Here is a 14,813-nt window from a genome sequence, read left to right on the forward strand (position 1 = left end):
CAACAGACAGACAGACAGACAGACAGACAGACAGACAGACAGACAGACAGACAGACAGACAGACAGACAGACAGACAGACAGACAGACAGACAGACAGACGGACATGGCTTAATCGACTCCGCTATCTATAAGGATCCAGAATATATATACTTTATAGGGTCGGAAATGAAAAATGTAGAAATTACAAACGGAATGACAAACTTATATATACCCTTCTCACGAAGGTGAAGGGTATAAAAATAATGTATTCTCAAAGGAATATGTTTGAAGTAATTAAGGAATTAAGCCTATGAATTAATTCTTAATGTATTATTTAATGGAATTTGAATTTAAAAAACTGAATTAAGAACTAATTCTTTCAAGCCTTAGCTACAAATAAACATTTTAAAAAAATATTCAATTAATGATAACTATAGACTGAAAAACATTATTACATGCTTGACAACCGTTCTAAAAAGTTCTTAGATTGGTATTTTATTTATAAATTTTGTAAAGCCCGCCGTAAGCATATTAGTTGTATGCTGTTTAAAAATTAGTTTGTTTTAAAGCTCCAGTTTTTTTCCTTTTTTCGAATTATTATTACAATTCAATAACTTATTGTTGTTATTATTGAATAAATCCCCAAAAATTGTACCCAAAAATACGTTTAAATTGTGCACGTTTTCAGTTTCGAATGTTTTTGTTGTTTTATAATAACAATTTTTCAAATACGTGACACTCACAAACAAACACACTTTCATAGCCAACCATACCCAGTTGGAATTTTCAATTTCATGATATTTCCATACATATGGTAAGATTTCTTCTAAAAGGTCACCTTTGGCCTGTCAGTAGAAGAAATCAATGACCAAATTATACGGCGGTTGACTCTAAAAGAGGCAGCTTAAAATCAGCTCTCTCCCGGCTAAAGGAAGAATTACTCTAATTATAAAACGTAGAAAAAAATTTTACAATTTTAATGAAATTAATAAGGAACTTATACCAAAAGCGGTGAATATTTTAAAGCCTACTTTAGTTAAAACATTTTCTACGGCAACAGCTTTTAAAATTTAACGGCGGCTTAAGTGAGCAGGCTTTCAACCTTTCAAACTGGTTTCTGGGGGGAAAAGGTGGCTAATAGTGCTGAAACCCCTGAGAAACTGTCAAACTGTTGATATTCTCCTGATTACTTCGATCTAATCAAAGGCTCAAAAGAATTAATTATCTCTTTAGCATTCCATTAAAGCATTCAGTAAGAATTAATTCGTTTCCATTCGTAACACGAATCCATTCTTTATAGTATTAATTCCTTATTGAATCATCCAAGTTTTCCTTAGTCAATTACAAATTGGATTAATTGATTGATTACATTATTCTTCATTTCAAATCTTTTACAATAAAGACAATTTTTTTCAATTCAATTTTTAAATGACTAAAAACCAATAGAATGTGGGAAAATATTTTTTTTTCATTTTGAATTTTTAAAAATTTAATCCTTCAAAGGTAGAATGAATTCTGTTATGAATTAATTCCATTATGAACTAGTTCAACAATGAATAAATCCTATTCAAATAACAGCCTACAAATAAAGCAAAATAATTGATTTTTTTAATGGATTTATATAATAAATAGCAGACATGTCTTAAAATTTTATTCAAATCTCTGGATCTAATATCGTTTATTTTTAGTACCAACTATGAAATCTCCAACTGGGTTGTTTGGGTTTCCTTCATAAATCATAATTTATAGTGTTTTTTTCTCCTCATTATTCTGATCTTTATTATTAAATAATAAGTAATACAATAACGACAAAAAAAAAACATAAACTTTTTTCAATTTCCTTTTTGTTTCTTTACAAATTATTATTGAAAATATTAGTTTTTATTACAAGTATTGTTGTTTTAGTAAGTGTGTAATATTTTCAATACGATGCTGTTTGTAAATATATTCAAGAAAGTTGAGGGGAGGAAACCCAAACAAGTTTAAGCTTTTTTAGACATTACAAAACAATACGTACAAAATTATAAACTGTCAGATTTTTTTTGTACGTAAAAAGGTTGACACTATTTTTTATATTTGTATTTCATTGTCAAGTGTAACAGAAGCTGACATGTTAATCATCTATGTCGATTTTTTTTTCTGAGATTTTTCTTTACAATTTGTGAAAATAAATGCGTAAAAATGTAACAGTGGAAAGCAATTCTATTGAAACATTGTTATAAATAGTTTTCCAATGGGAAATTGTAATTGAATGCTTTATTTGCCAAATAGATTAACTCCAACTTCAAAATATTTAGATTTTACATTAAAAGGAAATATTCCAAGAGGAGTTGAAAGTCAAAATACATTGTTTTTTGCAAAATTCTATTGTATATTGTATAATAACTAAATCATATATTTATTAAATTTGTTCCCTACTGTTACCCCCATGTTAATGTGCAATTTATTGACAACATTTGTGCGTTGCAAAAAACTGAAATATTTTAAAAATCTTTTTAAATATTGAACAAAAAAAAAAAACAATAACAGCAATGCATACATATTTTTACAATGTATTTTAAATGTGTATACAAAATAAATATTTAATAAATGTACATATTTTAGCATTGAACTTTAAAAGTGTAATTTTTCAAGGTAAAGAAATTGTCAGTTTTATTTTGAACAAAACCGGAGATGTTCGAAAAAAAAAGATTAATGTATTTTTTTTTTGTAATATTTAAACTTGTACACAATAGAAATTATGAGATGCTGACAAAGATAATTTTTGTTTGATGTAAATAAAACAAAAATTAACAAAGATAATTGAAATTGAAATGAAACTGTTAGGTCATTTATTTATTTTAACTGTCAATGGAGTTAAATACAAAATAATAATAATGAATGATCAGTATACAAAACCAGAGCTTCGAAGGAATTAATTCATAATTCAGAATTAAAAATATATATTTTCAAACAAAACAAATTTTTCAGATATAATTGGAGCAGAGCTTCGAATTAATTTATTAAATTTAAGCATAATTCACTAGAATCTTAATTCATTAACAACTAAATAAATGCTTTACTGAATAGAAACCTGCAATTTAATCTCCCTCTGGTGTCTGCTCGACAACGAGATGGCGAGACATACTACTCTGAAGTCACTCTGGTGTACGTTGCCTTTATAACCTAACCTAAACTGATGAATTAATTCATAATAAAATTCCTTCAACCTTTGAATGGTTAAATTTTTCTTAATTCAAATCTAAATTGAATAAATTATTTTTTATCATTTACAAAATGAATTTAAACAAAATTTTAAAAAACTAATTTGAATTAAAGCAAGATACAATAAACTTTAATAAGCTATTTGGTAATGGATTTTAATTAAAGAAAACTTGAATGATTCTATAAGGAATTAATTCTAAAAATAATGAATTCTCAAATGAATAAATTCAATACGTTTAAAGTTCTAAGGAATTAATGCTATAAATTAATTCCTAATGAATTATTTAATTAAACAATTAAGAGATAAAATTTGTTTTTGAAAATTGAATTAAGAATTAATTCTTTCGAACCTAGGATTCAGAGACTTTTAAATGAATAGAATTCATTCATTGTTGAAGTTATTCATAATGAAATTTATTCAACCTTGGAATGGTTACATCTTTGTTAATTACAATCTAGTTCAAATTAAATGAAAATATTGTTATATTCATTAAATTTTATTTGGCTTTTAATCGCATTGAAGAAAATTTTCTACAGCATATTTGTAATTAAATTTAAAAAACAAACACTTGGAAACAGTTATTTCTAGTGATTTCAATATTTTTTCAAAATCAGAAAATAAGTGGTAATTTCCAAAACTTGGATTTGTAAACGAATTATTAATGGTCTCTAAATAAAAGTCATATTTATTAAACAATAGGCTTTTTAAAGAAACTTAGAATATGTTCTACATATACATAAATCTTAATCTATTATTTTCTAGGCTAAAGTAAGTAGCCTTCTTAATTGATAATAAATTCTGTATGCTATAAATAGCCGTCTGAATATCTTCTTCCTTGAAAATTTATCCAATTATATATTAACTATTAAAAATATGTTTCAAAATCATAAATTTTTATCACTCTTTCTTTTTAATTCATATTAAATAAATTACAAAAATTTCAAATAATTTAAATAACAAGTAAATACCATTAACAATAAAACACAGCTGTTGTTCAGTTAAACAATAATTAACGCTATATTTCGGCCTCCCTCTAAACGTGCATAAGCATGCACTCTTCTAGCTTTAGCTGTGAATATAATTTTTTGCTTTTGGCCATAAACCAATTGAAAATCACAGCCAGTATAACAAACAAACAGCACACGCGTTAAGTGGCCAATAAATAAATTAACAAGTAATTAAATGTGTCATAATTAACACAAACAGCAATAAGTAACAACAATTTTCAATATGTTTTAAAAGAAAAATTTATACAAATATAAATTGAAAATGAAATAACAAAAAAATTCAAAACTGTCAACCATTGTACAGCAAAATAAGCTGAAAATTTCCGCATTATTCCGTCCAAACAAAAAAAAATAACTAAAGACTTATGAACTAAAATGTAGAATTATTTTACAAGTCTACGAATTAATGTTAATGATTTTATTGAAATATTTACTCGTTAATAAAGAATTTATTAATTTGTTTAATTTAAACAAAACATTAATTTCATTCGCAGTTTTTAAGAAAGTGTGTGTTGTGTGGGTTTGACAGTTAAAATCAATTATTTTTAGAAATGCAATATTGTTAATGAGATAGATTTACATACATATTTATGTACCCCAGTATTCATAAACAATTTTTAAATTTATAAAAGGTTTAAACAAAATTTTCATACAAAATTTGTTTTATAAAGATTTGATCAATTTAAAAACTCTTTATGAATATGAGAGCCACAGATTATTACAGATATGCAACAAATGACAGTTGTCTAAAAAGTAATATTTGATGTTCTACTTTTCAATGATTGTGATTTGCAGAGCGAGAGAAAAAATACAAATTTCAATAAGTAACGGGTATGATATATGTATATTTGCCCTCTTTCCAAACAACACCCATTTTGTCACTTTCTTTTCTTTTTTCTATTGCCATATTAAACCTTATAAAAATTCTAAAATTAATATAATTTAATATCAATTTAACTACACCATTTCCAATTGTATTTCAGAAGTTTCTAATTGTATTTTAGAAATTTCTTATTATATTTCAGAAAATTCCAATTGAATTTCAGAAATTTCCAATTATATTTCAGAAATTTTTAATTCAATTTCAGAAATTTCCAATTATATTTCAGAATATTCTAATTTTATTTTAGAAATTTTGTAATTGTATTTCAGAATTTTCCAATTGTATTTCAGAAATTTCCATTTGTATTTCAGATAATTCTAATAGCAATAAAAATTGAAATTTCTGAAATACAAAAAGAAATTTCTGAAAAACAATTGGAAAATTCTGAAATACAATAAGAAACTTTTTAAGTAAAAATTAAAAATTCTGAAATACAAATGAAAATTTCTGAAAAACAATTGGAAATTTCTGCAATACAGTTAGAAATTTCTGAAATATAAATGGAATATTCTGAAACTGAATTAGAAAATTCTCAAATATAATTGAAAGTTTCTGAAATATAATTAGAAATTTCTGAAATCGAATTGGAATTTTCAGAAATACAATTAGAAACTTCTGAAATACAATTGGAAATGGTATAGATATTTGTAAAATATTAGGATCTATTTTAAAAATTCATTTAATTCGTTTAACACTATGAGTCATCTTCATTAGCCTCATTAAAAGGTTCAAATCAATTTCAAAAATCAAATTAAATTGTATATATTAACCATTCCATTAAAGAATTCATTACGAATTAATTCATAGGCTTAATACTTCAAAAGTATTAAATTCATATATTTGAGAATTCGTTATTTATTGAATTAATCATACAAGTTTCCTTTAATTCAAATCCTTTACAAAATAGTTTTATGAAATGTATTGAATGATTAAATGTTTCTTTAATTCAAATCTATTTTAAATAAGATTTTTAGACCATTTTTTCAATTCAAATTGTAAATTATTAAAATCTAAACAAAAAAATCGAATGAGGAAACATTTTTTTTATTCAATTTGAATTAGATTTAAATTAACAAATAATAATAAATTACAGTCAAATAAAAACATTTAAATTGTTGGGAATGGTTTTATGCAATGAATTGGAGACATGTTTTAATTTTGAATTAAAATTATAGTGAATTTAGCTTAAATTGAATTAATTTGAAGCGCTGAATTCAATGAATTCTACGTGAACTGAAGTAACCCTGTTTAAAAACAAAACCGCCAAAGGATTTTGCAAAATCGGATCGAATTGAATTTTAATGAGCTCTTAAAGTTGGTACATATAACCATTTTTGAAACATTATTTTGTACACTGTTGTTTATTTCATGTTGAATTAATTAAGGCGAATTTCAAAAATTAACCTTAGGACTTTAGAAAGCCCTAGTGTCTACGAATGTACGTTCCTTACGCACTGGAATTATTAAGGCTAACAGTTTTTGCTGCACTATAATTTCCAATATATATATTTTTCACTGTATTCTAATATTTTGTATTTTTTTTTATATTCTGATAAAATATGTTTGTAATTGTCTTTATTAATCCTAATTTGCTGGCTACTTATTTCAAGAATAATTAAGTTGTTTTTCATTTTGAAAACATGATTCCATGTTTTACTGAATAAAGCCAATTATATCAGCACTTGAGAGAGATATTTTGAATTAAAGTATTAACTAATAAAAGTAATCAAAATCCAACTTACGTTTTACATTCCGAACTACTTGGTGCTCGCAATTCCAACATTTGTGATGTTTTTGTTTTAATTAAGAAAAATGAATTCTTATCGGCTGCTTCTTGGCGCACCAACGTTTCCGAATCGATGCTCATAATGGGACTAACGGGTTTATTATTAACTTCGGTATTACGGGCTGCATGTAAATATTTCAATGAATATTTATCGTCCTAAATTAAAATGATATCATTATTATTATCTTTAATTTAATTGTTAAAATCAATTATGAATGTTTACCTGTTTGGTCAGCAATACAATCATTGTTTCGAATAATAAACCATGCAATTGTATACTTGGATTTTTCTTCATGGTCAAACTGCCGTCATGTATCAAACGGTATTGTGTTAAATCCAAATTCTGCAAAAAAATAAATGTTAATTAAATAATTGAATTTTATATTAGATTTTTTTTTTCAAAAGTAAAATAGTTTAAAATTTTTAAGGATCTAATAATTTTTTTAAAAATTTCAAGATTCTTCCAACAGATTTTAAAATTGTAGGAGTTTTGAAATCACTGTTTAATGCCAGAGACCAAAAACCATTGAAAGTTCTACTTCTGAAGTACATTACAGAAGGCAACTTTTATATGAGAAATTGTTTCAGAGAATCACAACAATAAGTGAAAAAACTATCCACAAGAGGTTTTTATTTAATATTGTCGTTAATGACTATGAAATTTGCTAGAATAATGAGTAAATTAAGCCATAGCTAAGGAATAAGTGGCAATTTAGAATAGTTAGATTTGTGGAAGAGTTGTATATGGTGTCTGCTTAAAATAATATTTTTGGGATGTGACAACAACGGTGTAGATTAAACTTGTTTGTTTTCAGTAATTTTTGAAATTTAAAAAAAAAACTAATTCAAAGATTTGTAATCGGTAAAAAAATAGGATAATAGGAACAATATAACTTTGTAAAGTTGAAGAATTTATTTTAGAAATTAAATCCATCTAACTATCGGTTTTGACAGTACATATGTATTTGTTTAAAAGTTTAAAAAATGTACTCAATATGTCGCACCAGGCTTATTTTCAGATATCAAACGTTTTAAAAATTGCAATATTACTGAATTTTCCATCCCTACTTGGATGGATACATGGGATTTCCTATTGTGAATGAACTGTGGGACTCAGCTTGAGCAAACTATCGTGACATCTCAATGAACTAAAATATCTAAAAATGTCATTCACACATAAAGAAAACAATTCTTATGTTTTAAACATCATCCAAAACCACCATGATTTTCACCACTTTCCCACGTCAATTGGATCTACGCTCCGACACGAGTTTCACTCGAACAAAGTTTGTCAATCCAGCATAAGCTGTATCAACCGTATGATTTTCCCGGGAAAGAACTTTCGACAATAGTGGAACTGTTACAACAACAAAAACCATTATTAGCTGATTTTCTGAATTGTATATTTGTCGTGCTTCGCTACAGGAAGAATTGTGTAAAACTAATGAATGGTTGGGTATTCGACCCACTCGTATACCTTTAATATTCACCCCTATCGTGAAAAACATGTGAAATTTATGTTCCCATGAAATATCCATTTCCCTTGAAGGGAAAATTGCTATCGTGATATTCCCCTAAACTTTTCATTCACAATAGTTGATTTTGTTCGTAACAGCTGTTTATTGTTTACAAAATTCCATCTAAAAATTTCACAACATGGGGAATTTTTTCACGCGAACAAAGTTTATGAACGAAAAATGGGAAAAGGGAGCATATTTCATGTGAAATATTGATTCGCGATAGGGGTGATTAAATGAAAATTTACATAGGTGCTGAAATTAAGACACGGGAATTGTGTTAATTATTCTAACAAAATGTTGAAAACTTAACAGCGGTGCTTTAAGAGAGTGAATCAAGAATCTATGCATATGAGACCAAAATTAAAGAGCACTCTTCTGTGTGGCTGTTAGTGTCGAAGCACTGCATAGTAAAGGCCGTTTCTTTTTGTCGAATAACCCAGACATTTATGGATATACCCTCCAATAAGTTTCAAATACATTTTCATTTTAATGAATCATTACGATGAGCTATTTAAGGCATTTCAAAAGGCTTAAGAAACATCAAAAGATACAATTTAAGGACCAATATTGCACCAAATGATGGACACGAAAGTCCTTCAAGAACACTACCCTTCGATTTAGGATAATAAGTGTCAATTACCCAGGCAATCTCTGGCACAATTAGCAATTATCCCTTAGACCCACGAAGGTGAGACAATTTCTCCACCTCCCATTACCATTTAATTACATCAATACAAATAATTAATCACCCCTGTCGTGAAAAACATGTGATATTTATGTTCCCACGAAATATCCATTGCTATCGTGATATTCCCATAAACTTTTCATTCACAATAGTTGATTTTGTTTGTAACAGCTGTTTATTGTTTACAAATTTTCATCTAAAAATTTCCCATGTTGGGGAATTTTTTCACGTGAACAAAGTTGATGAACGAAAAATGGGAAATTTCATGTGAAATATTGAATCGCGATAGGGGTGAATATTTTAATATATTTCAGGGAAGAACTTTTCGAAAATATTCACCCACCGGCGGTCGTGGGAATGAGCTGAAGATGTCTAACTTAAAATTATTTTTCACAAATTATTCCAGAATTGAAAAAATTTATAAAGAATATGGGGAACCAAATTTGGATACATTTTATTAGAAATTTCTGGTAGCAGATAAAAGGAAACCTAAACATTTTATAAATTTTCATATAATGATTTACTAAATAATCGTGGTTTCAGTTCTTAGATCTCAAAAATATATATTTTCTTTTTAAAATTAAATACAATAAAAAAATAAAACTCACCTTGAATTCGTCCTTATCAAATGTTGATTTGTCTAATTTACGCTGAATATTTTGCAATCTGAAAAAAAATCGTATTAATAACAAACCAAACACTTTCAAGTCATATAAATTTCATACTTATGCGCATCTTCAGCTGTCTTTACCGCCTGATTAACATCGACTAATATCTTTTTCGAAGACTCCAAAGCCTTTTGTATAGCCTCCGCCTCGGCTGTATCCTCGGGCACCACACGCACCGTTACTTTATATAGATTTTCAAACAACAGGGGATATTTGGTAAGACGTTGCAATACCGTGGGTAATAAATCCTTTAATTGCAAACGACGACAGGCCTTATGTGATTCAGCTTTTGAAAGCAGCTTTTGTAATTGTTCATCTTTGCGACGTTTCTCTTTGAGAGCTTCTAAAGCGATTTGTTGACGAGCACAAAACTGGGCGGCAAATTCACGCAACTCTTCGCCGGATTGGCCGTCAAACATTTCGGCGAACAGATCGCCCACACTATTTACAATATAGTTGTGCTCGAGGCGACGCTGTTTGAGTTTCTGCTCGAATGCACCGTGTAGATCACACAATGACGATAATGAGGGTGGAAAGAGTAACATTAAATGGTCTGGAGTAAGTAAAGTACTCTCTTGGAGGGGTAATAAGAATAAATGTTTTAAGAGTTTTAAAGTGCGGACATGACTACGTTCGGTTTGATAAATTTCTGCCAAGAAAAAATGAATATTATTAGTATGTTTTTTTTTTATATTGGATTAACTAAACTTACCATTTATAATCTCTTGACGTTTCTTTTCGGCATCTGTTAGAGCCGCCAATATCTCGCCAGCTACATTTGAACTCCAGTCGGCCTCATTGAGATCATCATCTTCATCGCTCTCGAAGTTCCAATGACGTGCCATTTGACCAGCAGCCCCTGAACCACCCAGGAAACTGGCGTTCGATGAGCCACCAATACTGCCATGAAACGAGTCCTGATGACTGTGCTGGTGCTGATGATGATGGTGGTGATGCATTGCTGAGGTGGTGGCCGTTGGTGTTGCAACACCCGCTCCTCCCATTTGTTCCATCGAGGTGGATGGACTCTCGGAGCCACCACCCGACGAAAGACTAGAATTTGAACTTGCTGTGAAGTTGGAATTTGAGAGACCCAAATCTGGTTGATCATCGCTATAAATATATAAATGAAAGAAATAAATAAATTACTACATAAATAAATTTAGTTTAAAATTAATTTAAAGAAATGTTTACAATTTAGGGAAAACATTGCAATTTCTAATATACAATCCCTTAAGTTATGCTTTACTTTTTGTTTCATACTTACTTATCATGATTATAACCCAAAATTTCTTTAAAACTTTTACTGCGCGTATAACGTATTTTACTCTTCATTTTTGTATTTGTTGTAATTTCTTTAGAAACTATTTATTTTACAAAAATTTCAATATTGTTTTCGATTCTCTTTTAAACAGGAAAATTAACAGATTCAAATGTTTGTATGCGAAACCGTGGAAGCATTATTAAAAACGAAATTGTATGGAAAAAAACTAAAAAAAGCAGAGATTGAATTTCAACAAAAAACTGTTTTAATTACTTAAATACTTTCTTTTCCATGGTTTTTCTTTGTAATTATAAAATTTGCAAAATTTTTTGTTTTTATTTTTTTATGTATTGTTGCTGGTTTTATATTTCAACACCTGTTGATGATGAATTCGTATAAAAAGACACAAATAAACTGAGTTGCAAACTTATTTTTATTACAGTTTCCAAAAGGTTTGTTCTACAGCCAGGGTTGACAGTAAAATAATGTTAACTGGAGTGCCAAGCTGTAATAGTACTTGTTAGTTTATGAGTTTTTATTTGATTCAAAAGTTTTTTTAAAATTTAAGAATAATTTTCCATTCACATAACTTTTCCCTAGATTAAAATTTAAATAAACTGCTGTTGGAAAATTGTTTGAATAGAGAACAGTTTCAATGTCTGGCACAATGTCAAATGTATAAGCGCATCAAGCCATCAAGTTATTGAAGCAAAGTTCAGCGTAAGTCATTGAATTATTACACTGTTTCACAAAGATTTTAAAACAAATGTATATAATATTCATAAGATTGTAATAGATTAAGTTTTTGTTAAAGAAATTAGCTTTTGTTTTTACATTTGCTAGGAAATGATGTAATACTTGCATGAGTGAACAAATAAATAACTGCAAATATTCCATGGCCTATATTAAGGCGTTGGAATGAATGTGTTATGACTGCAAAGGAACAAAACAAAGCTAAAGAATATTTACAAATAAAGTTAGTGCTAATGAAAGAAAATTACCAATAGGAACACTAACAACATTTGATTTATAATTTCTACGATATTTATTTGACACCCTTTATTCTGATTCCTTATACAGTTTATATAACGATGTCAGAAAGGTTTATATAACGATGTCCGTATGTCTGTTGAAATCAACTTTCCGAGGGCCCCAGATATCTCAAAGACCCAAATATAGTATCAATATGTGAGATATACGTTCGATAACTTTGGTATTGAAAATCAGAAAAATCGGTCCATAAATGGCAGAGATATAATGAAAAAACCAAGACTACCTTGATTTTTGATATATCTCTGATGATAAGTTCTGTTTATAGACAATATTTATCTCAAATGGAAGGCAATTAAAAAGGCATTTAAAAGAGTGCTTTAATCCAGAACTGCAATGGCTAGATATGCATATAAAATACGAAAAATACTTATAATATGCAACCGCTTTGCATTTTCCTATAGATTTCCTACAGGCTTTATAAAACTCATATACAACTGACAATCATAAATTGATGACAATGATATATTGACTACATATCACTCACTAAAAGCAAATATGAATGCAAATAAACAAACAAAATAAAAAAAATATATAAAATATTTAAGGATGAAATATTGCAAAAATAAAACTCAACATGTACAATTAATTTAGCCGTTGTGTGGAAAATTGAATCGTATGCAAAATGTGTGCAAGTGCAGTCCATGTCCTTCACACAGTAAGAAATTAAAAGACGATGGTATATAATTGAGTCAGCCAGCAGTTGCAGTCACAAATGTCATATGATATTGAAGTCAAGTACAATATTTTTATGTGGGTTATTTACATATTTGTAAAAAGTTTAAAGCAATATGAGAGAAGTGTTTAATTTTAAAGAAAAATAATACTGTCAAAATCGACTTTAAATTCTTTTGGAAACATAATTTTTTTAGTTAAATGAAGGAATCAATCACAAAATTCTAAGCCGAGTTTCATGGTTCAAAAATACCTCTATATTAAGGCCCACGATTAAAGCAAAAATACCTCTATATAAAGACCCACGATTGAAGCTAAAATATTTCTATATAAAGACCCACGATTGAAGCTAAAATATTTTTATATAAAGACCCACGATTGAAACTAAAATATTACTATATAAAGACCCGCGATTGAAGCTAAAATACCTCTATGCTGAAATATCTCTATATAAAGAAACACGATTGAAGCTAAAATAACATAACCTCAAAAATGTAAATAAAATTCAATGAAATTTAGATCCCTTGGTCAATACATATTAATTGAAACTAGTAAAAAGTTAAAATACTACTAAACAACTGAATACAGCATTTTTAAAATTATTATTTGGTTCAAATAACAGATATTTTGAAGAAAACATATGATTTATTTAACTTTTTTCTAACATTTCATTTTGAGTTGCTTTGGATTGTACTAAAAGATTTTTAAAATATTTTGAATTTTATATGTATATTCTTGAAAGTTTTAAGCTGCTGAGTATTAAACATTAACTCGATCCGAGTCATATTAAACAAGTTATGAATAAAAATGTAACATAACCTCAAAAAGTTTCTATAAAATTTCAATAAAAAACCTTTCAAATACATACTCTTGATTCATCTGAAAATACAGAAGAAGCTTGTATTTCAATTGAAAATTAGAACATTCTAGTTAATCCACGATATAAATAAACTTCCTAAATGTCTTATATACGAGTAAAACTCTTAAAGGAAGTACATGTGACCTGGCAATATATTTCAAGTTGGTGTTAGAAAATTCAAGAAGGATGTAATGATTGAGATAGAACTTACAACACAAAAGCATCAAGAAAGAATCCTAAGCCAAACAGGTGATAGATAAAGCTTTTAAAGATTCAAATAAACATTCATTTTTGGTTTCAGATAATTCAAAATTATTTCAGATTCCTGAATATTGAAAAGTAAAAAAATTATTCTCCGAAAATTGCGAAAAATTACTTTATTTTATTCTGAAATTGAACCCTATTTTGTAAGGAAATTTTTGGATAAACCTCAAATAAATTTAATTTTAAAATATTTACCCCTATCGGCAAAAACATGTGAAATTTCTGTTCCCATGAAATATCCATTTCCCTCAAAGGAAAAATTGCTGTAGTGATATTTTCATGAATTTTTCATTCACAATTGTTGATTTTGTTTACAAAATTCCATCTAAAAATATCACAACATGCGGAATTTTCTCATGTGAACAAAGTTGATGAACTAAAAATGGGAAAAGGCAACATATTTCATGTGAAATATTGATTCGCGATAGGGATGATTGAGTTTTAAATATTGCTGTTCTTTTAAATAACAATAGCAGTCAGACATGAAATTATTCGCAAACGAAATTGTTTTTTTGCATGTTAGTTATGATTGGAAATCTGTGTTTTTTTGCGCATTTAAATAGTATATATTTTATTGCAAATATTTAACGAAATTCCTTATAATATTTAAGAAAAATTCAATAAAACTCTCATGCAAAGGGAAAAAAATAAGAAAACTTTACATAGCCTACTATCAGGCTATTATAGTTAGTGATACATACTGGAACTTTCGATCATATTTGATAAATAGATAGATGGTTTGAAAAAACCAAAATAGATGATATCATTTCATAATTTTATTTTATTTTTTTAAATGACAATGAAAACTGTTTATTGTATTAGTGAACAATTTTACTCCATTTTATATGTGTATTTATTTGTGTGTGTCCCTGTATTTATTTGTTTGTATGTCTGTCTGTCTGGTTTTTCATCAGAACATCCGTTTTAAAATTTTCCCCAATACAATTAAATACCGCACCCTAAAACT

At 27.8% G+C, this 14,813-nt stretch overlaps 1 protein-coding gene across 2 annotated transcripts in view; it reads right to left on the reverse strand.

Moving 5' to 3' along the window:
• Positions 1-14,813, reverse strand: part of RhoGEF2 (Rho guanine nucleotide exchange factor 2) — a 362,382-nt gene that overhangs the window by 59,448 nt on the left and 288,121 nt on the right. For both annotated transcript variants that reach the window (XM_065510657.1, XM_065510656.1), the window contains 5 exons: positions 10,447-10,847; positions 9,792-10,383; positions 9,675-9,732; positions 7,085-7,204; positions 6,818-7,017 (listed from right to left, as the gene is read on the reverse strand). In XM_065510657.1, coding sequence (XP_065366729.1) covers positions 6,818-7,017; positions 7,085-7,204; positions 9,675-9,732; positions 9,792-10,383; positions 10,447-10,847 — 1,371 coding nt within the window. The remainder of the gene's footprint in view (positions 1-6,817; positions 7,018-7,084; positions 7,205-9,674; positions 9,733-9,791; positions 10,384-10,446; positions 10,848-14,813) is intronic.

The sequence above is a fragment of the Calliphora vicina genome, chromosome 5 (assembly GCF_958450345.1).
Source record: "Calliphora vicina chromosome 5, idCalVici1.1, whole genome shotgun sequence".
Classification (NCBI taxonomy): domain Eukaryota; kingdom Metazoa; phylum Arthropoda; class Insecta; order Diptera; family Calliphoridae; genus Calliphora; species Calliphora vicina.